Here is a 20,096-nt window from a genome sequence, read left to right on the forward strand (position 1 = left end):
CTAGCCATAAGCCCCTGGAAAGAAGGTTGGCAGGCAAAAAGATGAAAGCAAATGGTCAAAGGGAGTATTGTCTTTATTGTAATTATCAGTGCACACTAGTTGGACATAGCAGTAGGTTCACTGTTGCGGTCTAGACATGCAAGGTGTGTGCTTTGAGTGTGTTCAGTTCCCAGCGTCCCTCTGTTACCCTAACCTTCCCTGACTCTGGTTTCTTTTCTGGTCCCTGGTTAGGTCCTGCTCCTGCTTTCAAGTTGCTTTTTTAAAAATCTTAGTAGGATTTTAAGCATGTGGTATACTTGTTTTTCTACCTCTGACCTCTCCTGCTTAACAGCTACCTCAAGCCCCATGGATTTCTCCACAAATGATGTGATTCAGTTCTACTGTGATGAGTACCACGAGGAACACGAATGCTCGAGTAGCTCTGCAGATATTAATTTTGTGTGGCATAGACCTAAGAGTAGTAGACCTGGGTCATTCTAATTTTAGTTTTTGAGGAATCACTATGATATTTTCCCATCATTGCTGGGCTGATTTTCATTCCCAATAACAATGTATAAAGTTCTTTTTCTCTACATCATTTCTAGTGTTTTTCTTCTTCCTCTTCCTCTCCTCTCTTTTCCTTCCTTCTCCTCTTCTTCCTTTTCCTCCCTCTCACCATTCTGTCTGGGATGAGAGGATTTTAAGTTTAAAGGGGGATTTTTCATCATGTGGGTGTTCTAGTTAAATTGATCCTCTTATGTTTATGCCACCATTGATTGTTGATTGATAATTCATCTTCTGGAGAAAAGGAAGAGAAATAACATCTCCTGATACTTCTACTTAGTGTTTAGTATGTATGCTTGCCATCATTGATGACCACCCAAGATGTGTTAAGCATGTAGGGGCAAAGGGTACAGAAGAGGCTCTGTCTTTGTCCTCAAAGAGTTCATCGTGTAGAGTCAGATATACAGTTCAGAGAAAGACATGTCATGGGGAAAGCTATGTGGAAGGGCATCAAATTTTGTCCAGGAAATGCATTCCCCACAAGGCAAATTTGGATTGAAAGTCTGTGGTGGTTTGAATAAGAATGGCCCTCATAGGCTCATATATTTGAATATTTGGTCACTGGGGAGTGGTACTATTTGATTGAAAGGATTAGGAGGTGTGGCCTTTTTGGAGGCAGTGTGTCACTGGGGGTAGACTTTGAGGTCTTCAAAAACCCAAGCCAGGTCCAGTGACTCTCTCTTCTTGCTGACTATAGATCTAGATGTAGAACTCTCAGTTATTTCTCTAGCACCATGTCTGCCTGCATGATGCCATGTCCCAACATGATGATAATGGACTAAACCTCTGAAACTGTAAGCCATCAATTAAATGTTTTTCTGTTGTAGAATATTAGTTGAAGGTGTGCTACATTTGTTTATGTTGTGGAACATTTGTTTAATGATGCAAAGATGTGTTGCATTCCTTTATGTTGCATTTGTTTAACTCTGTGAAGCTCTGTTACTGTGCCTGTCTAAAACACCTGATTAGTCTAATAAAGAGCTGAATAGCCAATAGCAAGGCAGGAGAAAGGATAGGTGGGGCTGTCAGGCAGAGAGAATAAATAGAAGGAGAAATCTGGGAGGAGAAATCAAGGAGTGAGGGAAGGAGGGTGATGCTAGGGACCAGCCACCTAGCTACACAGCCAGCCATGGAGTAAGAGTGAAAGTAAGAATTACAGAAGTAAGAGAAAGACAAAAACCCAGAGGCAAAAGGCAGATGAGATAATTTAAGTTAAGAAAAGCTGGCTAGAATCAAGACAAGCTAAGGCAGGGCATTTATAATTAAGAATAAGCCTCCATGTATGATTTATTTAGGAGCTGGGTGGCAAGCCTCCCCCCCAAAACAACAAACAAACAAACAAACAACAACATTTTAGCAGTCTGACGTGGGGCCATAGAAAGCTGAACAACATTTTCCTTTAAAAGAGCTGCTGTGGTTATGCCTTGTGGGGAATGCATTTCCTGGACAAAATTAGATGCCCTTCCACATAGCTTTCCCAATGACACTTCTTTCCCTGAACTGTATATCTGACTCTACACTGTGAACTCTTTGAACCAGCTCTTAGAACCATGACTAAGAGTTGGCTGGGTTTAAAGTAGCAAAATCATTCAAGGCATACTGAACTGCATGTTCAATAATCAAGTGGGGCAGGGGAATGTAGCTTTGTGGGGAAGTGTTCGCTTAGTGTTCTGGCTAGTTTTATGTCAACTTGACTCAAGCTAGAGTCATTGGAATGAAGGGAGAATCATGTGAGAAAGTGTCTCCAAAATATTTGGCTGTAGGTAAGCTTGTAGGGCTTTCTCTCTCTCTCTCTCTCTCCCTTCCTTCCTTCCTTCCTTCCTTCATTCTTTCCTTTCTTTTTTTAAATTATTTTAACTTTTATTGATTCTTTGTGAATTTTACATCATGCATCCCGATCCCACTTATCTCCCTGTCCCCTCGAATCCTCCCTCTGCCCTTGCAACGTTCCCCCCAAAACAAAACAAAATTTGAAAGAAAAACCAAAGACCAAACATAACAAACAAAGCAAAGCAAACCCAAAACAAAACAAACAAACAAAGGAAGAAGAATTTTGTCGTGGAAGCTGTAGTGTGGCTCATTGGGTCACACGGTTCAATTCACCCTGTAGTCCACTCATCTTTACTTGCAAGTGTTCACTGCCACGAGTCATTGGAGTCATTGGTCTGACTCCAGTGAGGCCTCTGGCTTCTGCTACACCACTGACATTGGTCTCTGACTGGGGCTCCTCTTGGATATCCTGTTATTGGCCTGTGTCATGGAGATCCTGCTATTTTGGATCTGCAGATTGGGCCCCTCACATGCTCCAACAGTTATTGATGAGGTGGATGTTGGGGTGGGCTAACTCATAACCCTGGTTCTGGGCCTGGGTGGTAGCTGGATTGTTCAGTCCACTAGCATTCTCTCATCATCACTACCTGGACAAGCTCTCCAGCACTGCCTCCGCTAGCTCTCCCAGTGCAGCCTGCAGCAAGGACCAGGGCTGATTCTGCTCTCAGATCCTCATAACTGGCTCATCCACATTCATACCACTAGGGCCAGCTCAACTGTCATGCCCAGGCAAGGTGCAGGGCCCTCTCCCTCCATTGCTGTAGGGGACATATGAGGAGGCAGGGTCAGCTCTCCTGCTGTCACGACCTCGGGGCTGCCTCATCTGTACCCCCAATAACAGGGTCAGCTCTAGTGTGCTGCCCAGGCAGGGTGCAGGGCCCGCTCTCCTGTGTGCTGCAGCTGGTAAGGGGCAGGGCTAGTTCTCCCATTTTTATGGCCCCAGGGCCAGCTCTCTCACCTGCCACAGGTAGTAAGGGGAAGAGAGGGGAGGGCATCGTTCCCTCACCCATGCCGCTGCATGATGGGCAGGGGTTGGGGGGAGGGGTCAGTTCTGCTGCTCTCATGACCTCAGGGCCAGCTCACCTGTGCCCCCAACAACAGGGTCAGTCCTAGTGTGTTGCCCAGGTGAGGTGCATGCTTGTTGTGAGGGATGGGGCCATCTTTCCCTAGTGCAGGGGCCAGCTCTCCCTTAAGGGGTGGGTCTAGCTCTCTTGCTGCAGTACCCAGCAAGGGGCAGGGCCAGCTATCCCAGGGCCAGTGAAAGGAGGGGCTGGCTCAGCTGGTTCTGATAACTCCCTGTGCTAACATGGACCATGGACATCATCACAGACCCCAGCTGCAGCGGGACCAGGGACCCATGGTCCTTGGTGGCAGCTCGGGCCAGATGTCACCATGGTGTAGGGCATTTTCTTAATTAGTGATTGATGTGGGAGGATCCAGTCCATTGTGGTCCCTGGGTTGGTGGTCTAAAGTTCAACAAGAAAGCAGGCTGAGCAAGTCACATGGAGCAAGCCAGTGAGCAGCACCCTTCCATGTCCTCTGCATCAGCTCCTGCCTCCAGGATCCTGCCCTGTTTGAGTTCCTGTCCTGACTTCCTTTGATGATAAACTGTGATGTGGAAGTGTAAGCCAAATAAACCCGTTCCTCCCCAAGTTGCTTTGGTCATGGTGTTTCATTACAGCAATGGCAACCCTCATTGAAACACTTGGCATGTGTAAGGTCTTGGATCCAAACCTCAGCCCTACAAACAAAAGAAAACAAAAACTAAGATGCTGAAAAGACGAGAACTCCAGTTTCCAAAAATTAGGGAGTGGACAAAGGGTGGAAAATGAAGCCAGAGAGGGAAGGCAGGTCCCGAACGCGGAGGTCACTGCTTGCTTTGGAATTGGGACTTTTGTCCTGTAGGAAGTAAGAGGCTATAATATAGCCAAATGTTACTATACAGTAGAGCTATTTGAACTCCCATCTTCACCGTGGCAGTATTCACAGGAGTCAAGTATGGGGTCAGCCTAGATGCCCATCCGTGGATGAATGGATAAGGGGAACATGACACAGATATACAGTAGATCCGTAAAACATCTTTATTCCTTCACCTGACAGCTCTTCAAGCACTGATGAGAAAAGGAGCTATGGAACATGCAAAGATCAATTGGACAGAGATCTTTCCCACTGGGGGTTTACAGCTCACCAGACTGATGAATGTACCAAAGCAAGCAGCTGGTGATAGGGGAGCTTAGAGAGCTTGGGGCGAACTAGCTAAGGCAGGGGATGCAACACGGTGGGCCAGTCTGCATCTGAGAGACTAGGGGGATTTGGATAAGTGGGAATGGGACATTGGAGGCAAATGAAATAGTATTGGGGAGGCACAGAGGTGAGAACTAATTCATGGGTCTGCTCCATGCTGAGAAACTCGGGTGTTGCATCTGGGCTCAAGGTAAACAGGGAGTCCAGGAACTAAGCCAGTGGGTCCATGGGGGCTTTAGTCAGGGAACATTATGTAGAACATTTTCAACATATGCATTTGCCACACGATGTCAAAGAAAAGAAACCAGATGTCTTTGGGAAAAGAAAGCAGATGCGATGCTTGTTTCTGATCTCTCTCCTTTTCATAGAGTCCAAGGTCCCAACCTAGCAAATGCTGTGTGTCTTCCCACCTCAATTAACCAAATCAAGAAAACGTCTCACAGGCCAACTTGAACTACAGAATCTCTCAGAGGTGGGTGGAGGTTTGTTCCCCAGGTGATTCTAAACCCTCAAGTCGACAGTGCAAACCATCACATTATGCAAAGGATCATAATCATAGGATTTGCTATCAAAATCAAAATCAAGGAAGTTAGAAGGAGAAAAGGGATTGTTAATGATAATTCTGGTTCTGGGCCCAGGTAATGCAGGCTATGGTGGGGCCATTAGTAGTAACAGGAAATACAAGACAGAACTAGATCCTAACAATGGAATGAATGCACTCTGGGCATGTTGGGTTGATGCAGTCCGCTGGCAGAGGGGCTGCAGCTGGAGATGTCGATTTGTGACTGACTGCATGGAGTGGCACTTACATGCCAGGAGTAAGAGGAGAATACCAGGGGTAGTAAAGGCGAGGGCAGGGAGGGGCTTTCTGAGGGATGCAGAATGTGAGGAAGGACAAGAAGTCAATAGAGGGGCAAGCAAGAGAGGATGCAGGAAAATGTCATCAGAAAATTCTAGAAGGCAGGCTGGACAGGAGCATTGCTCCTGTATAAAATGCTGCAGAAAGGTGACTGAGGAAGAACATTCCACCAGGGACAGAAGACATTGCCACTGGAGGAAGGGAGGCCAGGCACCGTGTGAAGGCAGCCTGTGTAGATCCCTCCATCAAGTACTCTTTCCGGGGAGGGGAGAGAGCGACATAGCAGCAATGATGGTTTATTTACCTGAATGGCTCACACTTCTGAACATCTCTTTTTCTTAATTTCTCAGTTTTAAACCAAATCCAACCCTGGTTACATTGTGATGGTCACCATGATGGAAGTTATGTCTTTGAGGGAAATAGTAGAGAATCAAACTATTAAGAGGCATCTTTCTTTCTTCTTCTTTTATTCCATTTTACATATCCACCTTTTTGTTACTGTCACATCTCATCAAAATATACAAACAGCACAAATATTTTAAGTGTACAGTTAGTACTCTAATCCAACAGGACTGACTACTGCAAAAGGCATGCATGGGTTGTTTGTCTTGCAGGACACCTAAAGAGGGACTTATTTGTCATCAAATCACCAGGAACAGCATGGGAAGGGATCGGTTTTCTTTATCTCAGAAGGATCATGCACTTCATTTCTTGTCTGATGGGGAGATGGCAATGAATGGCTATGCTGATAAAGAGATCAACTGAGGACGGGGGAAGGCAACGCTTGATGGGCAGCGGCAAACTCTGCCGTCCTTGTCGGTTACGTTGACGTCTGTGTGAACATGATGCTGCACACAACCAACACACCCTTCCCTGTTGGCGACATGAGCCCGGCTCATTGCCACTCACTTTCCTCTGTTTCGTGAATGTCAGGGCTAGCCAGAATGAACAGATTTGTAAATCTCAAGTTCCAAGCTATGTTTATTGGAGAGAATCCCATCACAACCCACTCAGGGCTTCCCCTTTCCTTCCCTTCTACCATTTACATTGCCACAGACATGCGCAGAACAATGTGGATTAGTGGCTCCTTCTCCGTGGGTGAGTGAGATCCATTTCTATATGAGGCAATCTGCTGCTCCAGTCTTGAGAAATGTGTTCCATCTGCACCTTGGCTCACCACCAACCAGCCACTGCTGTCTAGGGCAAGAGCAGGATTACGGTTCGAATCTTTCACAGTATCAGGAACCATCTTTCAAGTAAATGACTAGAGTTAATAATGATCTAACTTCAAGGGCTGCTGTGAAAGATGCCGGGTGATATAACGGGGTGATGTCATTAGTGAAGTAGACTTGGTTTCTGCTACAGGTAACAGGTCACGTGAGGAGATCAAAGGTCTCCCCACCTTTGCTGTTGAGTGTTTCTTTTCTTTTCCAACTTGAAAAAGAGACCCCCAGAAGCGATACTCAAACCAGTTCCCAGAGAGAAGGCAAATCCCTTCCGGTCTGGGGAGGGGTGAGGTTCAGGAGCAAATGAAAGTCTCCATCCCTGGATTAATGAAGGAAAAGTTTCTGAACATGTTCTGGTCCATGCTGTTGATGAGTGCTCTGTCGGCGAATGACAGCCGGGGTTTCTCACTTAGGAATTCCTTGTCAAAATTGCTACAGTCGTGTGGTGATTTCTTGGTCACAGTTTAAGGAGGAGAGAAAAAAAGAAAGGGGAAGAAAATTAGCCACCAAGTTCATTATCTTAACTTTGCTTACGTAGGCTATAGCGTGTGCACAACCCAGTGGGTCCAAATCCTGACTCATCATGTCTTTTATTAGAATAATTAATTTCACATGAAAGAATTACTTTGTACAGGTTTCTGTCACCCATACTGTGACCATTAAGAATATAAGTGCTGCATGAAAAACCCCATCTCCTGAAAGTCCCTCTCGGATGTTCGTTCAATGTGGGAATGTTCTGCAATTTCTTCTTCCCATAGGTGAATTTTGATGACAGTTTAAACCTGGCAAGCAACAGGAACACCCCCTCTGACCTCTCCTCTAGCCAAATGCTGTGGATTAAAGAAGCACGTTCCTCCCGAGGGTGGGGTCGGGCCAGGTTTCAGGAACTGCGTTATTCGATTAGGATGACAGCCTGTGACAGAAGGAGAAGGGCTGCAGCCAGACTGTCCAGCGGGGGAGTCCTTACCACTTTTGGCCTGAAGGGCGGGTCAATCTCTTTCTTCTCAAGTTCTTCCCAGTTGATCTCTCGAAACAAAGGATGCTGGCGGATGTCTCCTCGCACCCCCAGCCTCTTTTCGGGTTCTCTCACAAAAAGCTGCAAGGGAGCAGAGAAGGAGTATTTTCACTTCTGTGGTGAGGCATTAGGTCAGGTGCGGGTGCACTCACTCGGGTGTGAGCAACTGACTTTTTTCACTGACCGCTGTGGAGATGGAATAGGCTCACACTAACCTGACACACTCCCTCCATAGTCTGGGCTTCGACCTCCTTCCTCTTTGCCCCAGGCAGGGTGTACTGTGACTTATGCAAGCCTGGCATGATGTCGGCTTTGCTTTGGGTTACTTATGTGGTCTCTGACAAGGCATGGACTCTGAGTTAGTGTCATAACCTTCGATGTATGCTGTGCTGGTTGCTTTTAATTGTCAACTGGACACAACCTAGAGTCACCCGGGAAGAGAGATCCTAAGGGAGCATTGCCTCGGTCACACTGGCCTATGTCTGTGTCCGTGAGAGACGAATGACTGATGTGGGTGGTGCCATCCTGGGGCAAACGGTCCTGGGCCACAGAAGAAAGGTAGCTAAGCACGAGTCAGGGAGCAACCCAGTAAGCAGCGTTCCTCCATGGCTTCTGCTTCAATTCTTGTGTGAGTCCCTGCCCCAGTTTCCCTCTGTAACGGACTGTAACCTTTAAGCTGAAATTAACTTTTTCCTCCTCAAGTTGCTTTTGGTCATAGTGTTTATCAGAGCAACAGAAAATAAACTAGAACATATTCCAAGTATCTGTCTCACAGGCACATCCTTAGGATTAAATAAAACAGTAATATACACATACACGCATATACAAACATACACATGTATATATACATATATACCTTTACATAGAGAGGCATGCAAACATGTATGTGGACCTAAGCATGCACACACACACACATGCATGCCTATGCATATGGCTAAGCATATATGTATGAGTGCATAAACACATACCCACATATTGCAACCCCCCCATATTTGTTCACTGTAACTTTCGGTCTGTAATTTCCAACAGAATAAGTCAGGCACAGTGGTGTGTGTCTGGAAACCCATCACTCAAGAGGCCAGGGAAGGAGGATCATGAATTTGAGGCCAGTCTGGTCCAGTCTGGATGATGTTAGCCTGGGCTTTAAAGTGAGGTGTGGTGCTGTTTGAAAAAAAAACAAAAACAAAAAAACCCAAAGTAGGGGAAAGAACCCTCAGCTGGACAGAATGAGTGATTAACTTATTTGTCTGACTTAACTACCCATCCAAGTGTGACATTTCTTATGAAGATGCCCTATCTTAGGAGTCCAGCATTGTGGGGCTTGTGTGTGATGTCAGGTAGTCCTTAACATTCAACTGAGGTCTCTGCAAGGCCCCGGGTATAGTCATCACCCACTCCGCAGACCTGCTGGCGATACTACTGAACACCGTGCTCACCTCTCCAGCCTTTCAGCCAGTGTCATGTGTTTTTCCCTCCCCACCACCCTTTCTTCACCTAACAGTCACAATGGATGTCAGAAAGACTGCAGAGCAACCCAGAAGCATTTTACACTTTAACCTGTCCGGGGTTATGGAGCAGGAGAGTCTAAACATTGACACAGAAAGTAACAGGTTCCCTGGTGTCTCATGCAGTTACTTCTTATTTCGGCACCAGCAAGATGTCTGCCATAAAGCCACAGCTCGGGTGTTTTAGGAGACGATGGCCTTTAAAGATAGAAAAGTTGGCAAAATGTAGGGATTTTTCTCTACATTTTTCTCATACATCCTGTGTCTCCCCCAAGGGTTTCAGCCCCATTTCTTTCTTCCTTTCTTCCTTTTTTCCTTTCTTTCGTCCTTCCTTCCTCCCTCCCTCCCTCCCTTTCTTTCTTTCTTTGTTTTGTTTTTTGAGACAAGGTTTCTCTGTGTAGTTTTGGTGCCTGTCCTGGACATTGCTCTGTAGACCAGGCTGGCCTCACAGAGATCCACCTGGCTCTGCCTCCCGAGTGCTGGGATTAAAGGCACGTGCCACCACCGCCTGGCCAGAAAAACCTCTCTTGATGATGTTATCTCATAACTTAAAAACCTTCAGTGCCTTGGCTCTCCCCAAATCACAAAGGCATGCTGTAGAAAGCTGCAAAAGAAAACTGCAGATTCTTTTCTTATGGAATGATCAATGAACTAATTAAATAAGGAGTCTTTCTTAAAGCTCCAAGTGCAGTCAGCCATGGTGGCATACACCTGCAGTCCCAATACCTGTGAGGTAGAGGCAGGAGGATCAGGAGCCAAGGGCTAGCCTTGGCTATAGAGTGAGTTTGATGCCAGACTGAGATACTTGAGATCCTGTCTTAGAAACAAGTGCCAAGTATAAGGCTTAGGCGACCACTGCACATCCACCGATGAGGCCTCAGTATGGTCCTGATGCTGCTCTCAGCATCACCATCTGGTGGCCATGGAGGACTCTTACTGAGATCCTGAGTACCCAAAGTGTTTTATAAAAGTGCTATACAGTGGAAGTAACCCAAGGCTATCATGTAAGAAAGCGACTACATTTGCATCACGGAAGGAGTGATTAATCTGTTTGTCTGCTTAGGGCTCTAGTAGCCATGGGTAAGTTTTCTGAATCTTTATTTCCTATTTAGCCATTTTTCCATTACTGTAACAAAATACCCGAGATACTCAATTTTAAAAATAGGAAAGTTTTATGTTGGCACATGGTTTCAGAAGTTTTACCCCGTGGTCAGTTGGCTTCATGCCTTTTGGGCCTGAGATGAATCAGAACATTCAGGCAGGAAGCTGGTGATGCATCTCAGTGTTGCACCTCAGTGCAACAGGGAAGCAAAAGAGAGAAGGGGTGGAGGCTAGGGTCTGCCAAGCTCCCCAATAACTAACTTCCTTGCACATGATCCACCTCTTAAAGGTGCCGTTACCTCTCAAGCCTCTGTCACGTGGGCCTTTGGAGGGGATATTTCAGATCCAAACTATAGCACTTCTGTCTGTAAAATGGAAGGTTAGTTAAGATGACCTCCAGGACCCAGAGAGTCCTGATGTCCTCATACTCCTCCTAACATTCAAGACTCTGTACTCTAGTACAAGCACACCCGTCCTTTCTTCCGGGACAAATCTGCTCATTGAATGGACCACTTACCCCTCTCAGTTTCATAATAAGAATTCATCTTCTAGGAGGTGACTCAACCATTCTCCTAGTCATTAGTCTTTAAATTATGCCCCGTCCTCTCTTCCTTGACCACCTTCGCTGTAACAGAGCTCAACCCCCTTTTCAAGGTCATCTGATTGGCTATGCCATTCATTCTGACCAATGTTCTCTGAAAGTCATGCTGAGTGCTAGCTGGCTCAGACAGGTCTGTGTGATTTGGTTTGATTATTCTAACTGTATATATTTATGGTATACAGCAGGATATGTTGATTTATGTGGAATGATTAATCAAGGTAATGAACATCTATCCCCTCGCTTTTCTAGGGGGAGAATGAGTACATTTAAAATCTGCCCTGCACCTTTCAACTCTGCAGCTCACATGCTGGACAGCATGTTAACTACAGCCCACACGCTCGACAGCAGAGCTTTAGAACTCCATCCTTGCATTTAAGTGGTATGCTGCAACTTCACCCTAATTTTCAAAACACATTTAAACAAGAACTTGTGAGATGGCTCAGCATGTAAAAGACTTCCCATGTGAGCCTGATGACTTGAGCTTGCTCCCTGGAAACAACAGTAGAAGGAGAGAACCGATTCCCAAAGTTGTCCTCAGACCTACACCCTTCTGCATTAGCATGCGCACATGCACTCATGGATACACATGGTGCACACACATACAATAGTAATAAACAAAATAAAACTTCAAAGAAGAATAGAAGCTATATTGCTGTCCTACTTGTAGTTTGAGGAAACTGAGGCTCAGAGTAGCTCTGTCACTTCTCCAAGGTCATGAATGCAGCCAGCAGCAGAGGCGTCATGGTCAGTATCCTTCCCACTCTGGGAGCAGGCATTCTCTCTGCTATGCCCCACACAACATTTTACAGTAGTTTTCACCTGCTGTCTGTTTTTCCAGCCTGTCTGTCCTGTGGACTGTGTTCGTTCCCGTTACCCACAGAGTCTAGCACCATCCCTGGTACTAAGAAGCAGCTGAGAAAATGCCAGATAACGGAAGATGCTGTCTTCCCAGGTTATCTGCAGACCACACATCCTCTGTCCTCACCTTCTCTCAGCCTCCTGTTTTCAGCACATGGAAAAGGCACCGCGTTTGCAGTAAGATTGCTTTCTCTGTGGACTCAACAACCAGCGAGTATACAGGTGGAAAAACACATTGGTTCTTAAAAAAAAGATTCATTTTATTTTTATAAGTGTGTGTGTGTTTGTCTGTCTGTCCGTCAGTGTGTCTGTGTGGGGTGTGCATGTGAGTGCAAGTGTTTGTGGAGGCCAGAAGAGGGCACTGGAGCTCCTTAAGCTGGAGTTACTGGCGTCTGTGAGCTGCCCAATATGGGTGCTGGGAGCTGAACTCTGCTTCTCTCCAAGAGCACCAAGGGCTCTTAAATGCTGGGCCAACTCTCCAGCCCTGCCCTGACAAAAATTTTTTTTTAAGTTTTAAAACAGAAGAAATAAGCAGTTTGCACCCCCCCCCAATGATCATAATACGTGGCTGACCTCTGCCTCTTAAGGATATTTTGATGAAACAAGATGAGATAGATAGCTTAAGTGTCTTAAGAATGGCCCCAAAGCTAGCTGACATTGGTATAATGAAATGTTTTAGGGAATTAAGTTAGAAGTCACTGCCTTGGGCCAACTGTGAGCCACGCTCAGTTTTCCATTAGATTTTCTTAGCAAACATGTGACATTTCGACCAAGAAAATCCTAACAAAGAGCCATCTGAGTTTGGCTTAAACCCCTGTGAAATAAAATAATGTCTTCTTAAAAGCAAAATGGAAAACGAGAAGATAATCTGGTCCCCAAAGTTCAATATTCTTTCTGTCCTTATCTTTGCTCCCAGCAGCAAACAGGCCCACTTAATGTCCTGAGGGCAAGACAGGCCCTAAGGACACCCAGGTCAAGGGCTCTGCGGCAGGAAAGATACACCAAGGACACGACGAAAGTATTGCTTTTGCCAGTAAAAGCTTTCTATATTTATAGGAAGCAGCTCACTCTTACACAAAAAAGCTGGGACATAGTTGGAGTTTGTTTAAATTTATTTGACAGCCCGGGTAGGAAGCTATTTGTAGCCACCCACAGCTGTGGCAGGTTGTACCTGGATCCCCCTCTCCCTCCCAAGTCCCTCCTCAGAAAAACGGTCCTGCGAAAAGGGAGATGGATTTCTGTTTAAGATCATTACTTTCCCGTCATTTTCAAACACAAGGACCGGACATCCTGGATAAATAAATGGGGGAGAAAGGGTGCTTGCTTTTTATTTTGTCACTAGGCAACGGGACAGCAGCATCCCAGCTGTAACTCTTGATGGAACACAGCCTCTTCCAACATGCTTAGTGGGCTACACGTGCCCCTCATGAGAGCTCAAGAGGACAGTCTGGTACCACTGCGCTACTGGGTGCCACACAGCGCTGTCTTGTCCAGCCTTTCCGGAGAACTCCGGACTTCTTGGTTTTACATCATGGAAAAGTCCCTGGAGGGAATTTCTGAGAAACAATATTTTCTTTGGATTTTTGCGGGGGGGTGGGGGGGTGGGGGGGTGGGGGGGATGGGGCGGGGAGGCTGTGAAGGCTGTTGGATTAAGCTTTAAAGTGATCCAGGAGGAAAGATAAGCTGCAGGTCAGCCTTATTCACAGCAAATTGCATAATGGAAATGAATTTTTATCAGCCGAATTGCTGCAATGTGTGCAAGGGGAGGGCAGGGATTTTTTTTTTTTTAAATTCATGTCAGAAATAACAATGACTTCCCAGTGGCTTTAAAGTTTCCTGTGCATATAGTCCTCCGTTTTTATCCTTAATTGCCTTAATTTTTGATCTATTCAACAAGTTTTTGCCCATTTTCATAACACACTTTTCTTCTACCACCAATAATCTGCATAAATGTGCATTTTATATTTTTGGTATTTGCATGGCATTTAGTCTTACATTTACTTTTGTTTTTGCAAAACTTATTATGTTTATCTATCTATCTATCTATCTATCTATCTATCTATCTATCTATCTATCTACCTATTTATTATTTATCTGTGTGTGTGTGAGTCCATTCTCTCCTCCCTCTGGTGAGCAATCTTAGGTCATCAGGCTTTGAGGTGAATTTCTCTACCTGCTGAACCATCTTGGCCCTATCTCTGCTTTTAAGTTTTCTGTGTGTGGGTGTACAGGTATGTGTATGCACCTATGTGGAAACCAGTGACTAGCCTTGGGTGTTATTTATTTTAAAAAACCTTTTCTTTTTCTATTTATTTATTTATTTATTTATTTATTTATTTATTTATTTATTTACTTACTTATTGGAGCTGAGGACCGAACTCAGGGCCTTGCGCTTGCTAGGCAAGCGCTCTACCACTGAGCTAAATCCTCAGCCCCCTAAAAAAACCTTTTCATCATTAATTTTTATTTTACATGTTTTGGTGTTTGGTCTGCATGTATGTCTGTGTACCACATGTGCGCCTGGTGCTTGAGGTCAGAAGAGGGTTTTAGGTCCATGGAACTGGAGCTAAAGACAGTTGTGAGTTCCATGTGGGTTCTGGAACCTGAACCTCAGGTCCTCTGCCCGGGCAGCAGGTGCTCCTAACCCCTAGGCAGCTCTCCAGCCTTTCTACATTGGTTTTTGAGACACGACTTCTCGCTTGACCTGGTGCGCATTGGTCAGGCCAGGCTGGCTGGCCCTTAAGCCCCAGCAAACAGCCGGTTTTCACCAGCTCTGGGATCCCAAGTGTGTACCACCTCAGCGGGTGTTTTGAAGTTGTTTATTGTTTGAAATGATGGCAGGTTCTGTCCCTCTTGCTATCTTACGTAGTCACAGCCATATGCCTGCCCCATACCTGTTCCTTCCCCTGACAGGCCAACATGATTCCATCACTTTAAGAACATCACAGAGATTGACTTTTTGCCTTTAGGATCCATGCAGCTTGCATGAAGTATCGATACTTTGCTCTTTTCATTGAGATGTGGGTGTCTGTTACACATTCTCCACTTCCTTTCCCAACGGAAGCAATCCTTTCCTCTCACCCAAGCTTTCTTACCTTGGCAACTAGCCCTCCCCACTTTCCTCCAAACGTTGCTTCTGCTTCTGCCTGCCGGTCCCTACTTCACCTATCATAGTTGCCTGAAGATGTCCTGATGTTGCGCAGGAACTCAGCATTTGGAAGGTACAATGGGAGGGCTGGCTATGGAGCACCCACACATGTTGGTGGATTGCAGCTAAGTCTGGGGCCTCTGTCTGGTGACTTGTCTGACAGATAGGTTCCTGACTGAAGGTGACTGCATCTCTGATGATGAGAAGAACAAGGCTCTTCCTCATTTCTCTTTCCCCAGAAAGCTCTGTTGGTCCTGGTGCCTCAGTATGGCTGTCCTGTTAAAGACTGAGTGACGGACCCTTCAAAACACATATATCGAAGTCCTAACTCCAATGTGACTGTGGAGAGGGACTTTATAGAAGTGACAAAGTTAGATGAGGTCACAAGGATGGAACCCTAATCTCATAGGATTCATATCCTTAAAAATAAGAGATACAGAGTATTTTTTGTGACCTGTCTCTTCTCCCAGGTGCATCAAGGTGCCTATCTACTTCCTGTGAAGAGAGCCAGCACCAAGGCTGACCCTGAGGAACTTTGATCTTGGATGGCTGACCTCTAGAATGGTAAGAAATAAATGCTGTATGAGATGCATCCACATTCCAGTGTACAATAACTAGGGCTTGCTGGGGGTGGGAGATCTGATTTGTGTGCCTTTAAATGCTGCCTCTGACAGCGTGCCAAGCAGTTAAGAAACAGTGAGAGCGAAATGCTGCCTGATTAGTCTGGGTACATTTTGTTATGGCAGCTGGAGCTGACATGTTCAATTCACATTGAGCTCTTCATACAGCCAAGTGTAAAATACATGTACTGATTGTCATGAAATTTGAACTTGCCTTTACATAAGTGAGACTTTGCATTGAAATCCCACTAGCTGCTTTTTACTGCTGTCTTTTTTTTTAACCTAGCTAATTTTTAAATTAGCTTTCATTCTCCGTGTGTTTTGTTTGCTCATTAAAAGTAAATTTAATTGGTCATTCAGGGAGTTTTCAGAGCTCGGTGCTTGTTTGGCTCAAAGTCAGGAGGTGCAGACTGCATGGACCAGGCTTGGTTTTTAAATACCCACTTCCATTAACCCCAGGCCGAGTTTCCTATGAGGCTTTGTCAACACCTCTCAGATTCGAGATCCCGATTCCCAGGGAGAGCTCTGGAGTCGTCTCAAAATTTCTAATACCTCAGACAAGTTATCACTTGCCTTAGGGACATGGAAGTATAAAGTCCTTTAGAGTTAATCCTAAATAGTTCTTCAAGAGAAAAAAGCAGACTGGTGAAAAGATGAGCCTGGAAATCCCTTGTTCTCTGTCTCTCTCTGTCTCTCCCTCCCTCCTTCCTTCCTTGGTTCCTTTGTTCCTTCGTTCCCTCCCTCCTCCCTCCCTCCCTCCCTCCCTCCCTTCCTCCCTCCCTCCCTCCCTCCTTCCCTTCCCCTTCCTTCCTTCCTTCCTTCCTTCCTTCCTTCCTTCCTTCCTTCCTTCCTCTGTCTTTCATTCTTTTGGTATTGAGAGGGAAAACTAGAACCCTTGGTATGCTTAGAAACCCCCCTGTCACTGAGCTGTACCCCATCCATGGAAATGCTTTCAAATTTTTGGTTTAAAACTCATTAATAGGGGTTGGAGAAATGGCTTCTGATTAATAACGCATAATAGACTCATCAGGGTGTATACATACACACAAATACACACACAGGTATGTGTATAACAATAATAATTAAAGAAAAGAGGTTATGAATTTGAGAGGGGCCAGAGGAAGAAGAGTGAATTCAGGCTCAGTTAGAGACCTTGCCTCAAAAAAAAAAAAAATGAATCTCTTGTTCTTTATTTTATACCCAACATATTTAAATAATTACAATAAAGAGTTAATAGTATTTAAATATCCTACCACATCTATCTATTTATCTCTGTCTATCCATATCTATCTATATCTGGATCATCTATATGTATCTCTCTATATATCACTACAGGTCTAAGCACGGACTCAAGGTGAGGAAGAGAACAAGGACGCAGACAACCTCAGCATGACAGCAGTCCCTTCTCCACAGGCCAGAGCCTGCCAGCCATGACCTCTGAGCAGAGGTGGGCAGCAGTCCTGCATTCATGTTAAGACTGACATGCTGACCGGGGCCTAGAGTTGCATGCTTTCGTCTCTCGATGGAGATAGCAGAGACAGTGTTTGCGACTGAGCAGTTTGCCTATCACCAGAGTGAGCAGAGAAGACCCCATCCTGGCAGGGATGGAGGAAGCATGGGCCAAGGGGGCATCAGACACAAGAAACAAAGACTGCTATAAGCCACATGCTGTGAGTGCTTAAAGAACCAGCTACACCTCCACCGAGAGTCCCCCAAGGCTTCCTCCACCCAGACTCTTCCCCAGGCTCCCCCAGGCATTTCTTTTATAAACGGTGAAAAGAGGATTTATTTGACTTCCTCCTTCTCCCCCTCTCCTTCCCCTCCCCCCCCTCCTCGTTTTTGAAACAGGGTCTCATGTAGTCATATAGCCTGGTCTGACCTCAAACTCACTAAGCAGCTGAATGACCTTGAACTCCTAATCTGCCTGCCTCCACCTTCCAAGGGCTGAGAATACAGAGTAGGCCACCATCCTTGGCTACAAATATTAGGTTTTTGTTTGTTTGGTTTGGTTTTTTTTTTTGGCCATGGTTGTTTTAATTTTGCAAAGTTAAATTTTCTTATTATTTTATTTAGTTCACAAAATAATGGGTTTCACTGGGGTATTTTCAGACACATATAACATTACACTTAGTTCATATTTGTGCCTCCATTACACTTCTTTTCTCACCCTTCCCTTTGCAGCAGGTTTCTTTCCTCCCTTTGAATAGTTTTTCTTTTCTTTACACACACACACACACACACACACACACACACACACACACGCACACACACGCACACACACACGCACACGCAATCTGGAGTCTGCCTGTGAGAAACAACATGAGACATATGTCTTGGTCCCCTGACTTTGACACCAGAGCTCATGACACCAGTGCTGCTGTTGAAATAGAGACAGTGACATCCCATTGAACCATTCACTACATGCTGTGGTGTCTGGCCATGTCTGAGTCAGAACCTGGGAGCAAACAGGACCACCGAGTTCAGAATCCCTTCTTAGGGTCATTTCCTTTTTCTTGTTTCTTTTCATTTCTCTTTCCGTTTTGCTTTTTCAGTGCTGGGGGTCAAACCCAGGGTATTGCACATTTGAGGCAAGCACTCTCTCAATGCACTGCACCCCAGGCTCTGACTTCTTACCTTCACTAGAAGGTCCTTGGCCTCCTTCTCCAGCCACCGTGGGTAAAAGGGATTGTCCATGCGGATGGAGTGGAAAAGTTCCTCTTCGTCCTGCCCATGGAAAGGCGACTGGCCAATCAGCATCTCGTAAAGGAGGACCCCGAAGGACCACCAGTCAACGGAATGGTTGTATTTCTGACCCAGCAGGATCTGCATGGCCAACAGGTAGAGGCATCATTAATTCACGGGTCTGATGACTGATAACACTTCCAGGTCTGGAGGCATTGGGTCTGTCTTCCAGGGAGAAGGGTGTAAAGGCGGAAATTCTACCTAACTTAAAACAAGAAATCTATCCTTTTACCAATTTACTTTCTGTAGCAATAAAGATGTCCCTTAACTTTCAGCAGCTTCTTCTGCTGTTGGAATGCCAAGGATGCGCAAGCCATTGAGTCACTGCATGTCACCCCGATGCCAGTAGGCCCCAGGCTTTGCTACAGCAGTGAGGAGTGGCCTCCATGACTGCCCGAATGGCTGAAGATGGTGTGGTGGTGGATGTATTAACAAAATCAACCAAGTCAGCGAGCTCCAGAGACATGGGCACTCTGTTTAATATAGCACTGTTTATGGTAACTAAGACAGGGCATCAGCCCAAGATCCCATCAATGGGATGAATGCACAGAGAAACTGTGATACATAGACACAGCAGAATGCTATCCAACCTCACAAACATATAGGAACCCAGAGCACTTCATGTTAAGTGAAATAAGCCGGATACAAAGACAAACACTGCATGACTTCACTTGTATGAGCTACCCCAGGCCCTGGGTCAGAATGGAGTGAGGCTTAGGGACATGATGCAGTGCTCTACAACCCACATGTTCTGCATGGCTGAATCTCTCATTGCACAGCTTGAGGAGGACTCCTCACGCCTTCAGAACCTCCAACGAAAATTAGGAATTCAAGGCGACCTGTGACCTGAAAATTGCTGTAAGGGCAACGCTGAACAGCTGCTTGGATGAAATTTACCCCATGTATGAAAACAAAGATCATTTAGCAAACAGAATTTTGCAATCTGCCACCATTATAAACTGCTACCTGATAACTGTAATTCAATATGGAACTATAAAAGCTCATTTTAAAGTTGATCAACAAAAAATCAACTACATTTGCCTTAAGGAATAATGTAAAATTCGACCCAGAGAGAGTGATGAGGAAGAAAAGCTGCACCATTAGTTTGTACAATCAGTTGGTTCCGCCCTCCACACAAAGGGTATTAGGCACTAGGCTCACACGCAATTCCCAACACAAGCCACAAGGTGGTGCCAAAGCAACCAGAACCGGTTCTGAACAACAAACATCTCAGTAAACAACTTCATTTTGAAGGAACAAATGAAAAGAGATTTGGAGGCCAGGAGACAGCTGTCATAGAAATTAGAGCTTCGAGGCTATGTGATGTTAGTTAAAGCAAACGCAGTCTTGTGCTAGGAGGGAGGAGCAGAATGCAAGTTCACAGAGGGAACAGGCTGTTCGAGAGGGAATGTTAACATACACTAGGTGTTTTCGTTGTACATTATGTTTTTGTTTCTAAGACCACCTGGAACCGCTGTTGTTATCCCTGGAGGAGGATGACTGGACTTGGGAGGCTGTGTTTCTTATTTCAGGTCTCATGGTGAGTAGAGAGCTGGGTTCTGAAGTCCAGTCCCTGAGGATTTCAGTTCACAGTTACTACTTACTGTCTCCGGTATTTATCTCTTCCTTCACGATCCTTTGCACACTGTTCTGTGATGGAGGAGGCAGAGAAGCTGTACTGCGTAGGGGGTCCCGCCCTTTTCCTAGCTCTGCCTTACTTCAAGAACTGACACTCACAACTTCAAACCGGAGAAACTAGCCAAATAATAATAATAATGGCTTTGTCACTTTCTAACACAGACCC

General features: G+C 45.4%; 1 protein-coding gene across 2 annotated transcripts in view; it reads right to left on the bottom strand.

Moving 5' to 3' along the window:
- Positions 1-6,439: 6,439 nt before the first annotated feature.
- The window catches only part of Prkcq (protein kinase C theta), a 136,604-nt gene continuing 122,947 nt past the window's right edge, over positions 6,440-20,096 (bottom strand). For both annotated transcript variants that reach the window (XM_052728306.1, XM_052728307.1), the window contains exons 16-18: positions 18,185-18,373; positions 7,670-7,798; positions 6,440-7,154 (exon numbers count right to left, since the gene is read on the bottom strand). In XM_052728306.1, the coding sequence (XP_052584266.1) occupies positions 6,996-7,154; positions 7,670-7,798; positions 18,185-18,373 (477 nt within the window). In that variant the 3' untranslated portion in view covers positions 6,440-6,995. The remainder of the gene's footprint in view (positions 7,155-7,669; positions 7,799-18,184; positions 18,374-20,096) is intronic.

This window comes from Peromyscus californicus, unplaced genomic scaffold (genome assembly GCF_007827085.1).
Source record: "Peromyscus californicus insignis strain IS unplaced genomic scaffold, ASM782708v3 Scaffold_8__1_contigs__length_139910024, whole genome shotgun sequence".
NCBI lineage: Eukaryota > Metazoa > Chordata > Mammalia > Rodentia > Cricetidae > Peromyscus > Peromyscus californicus.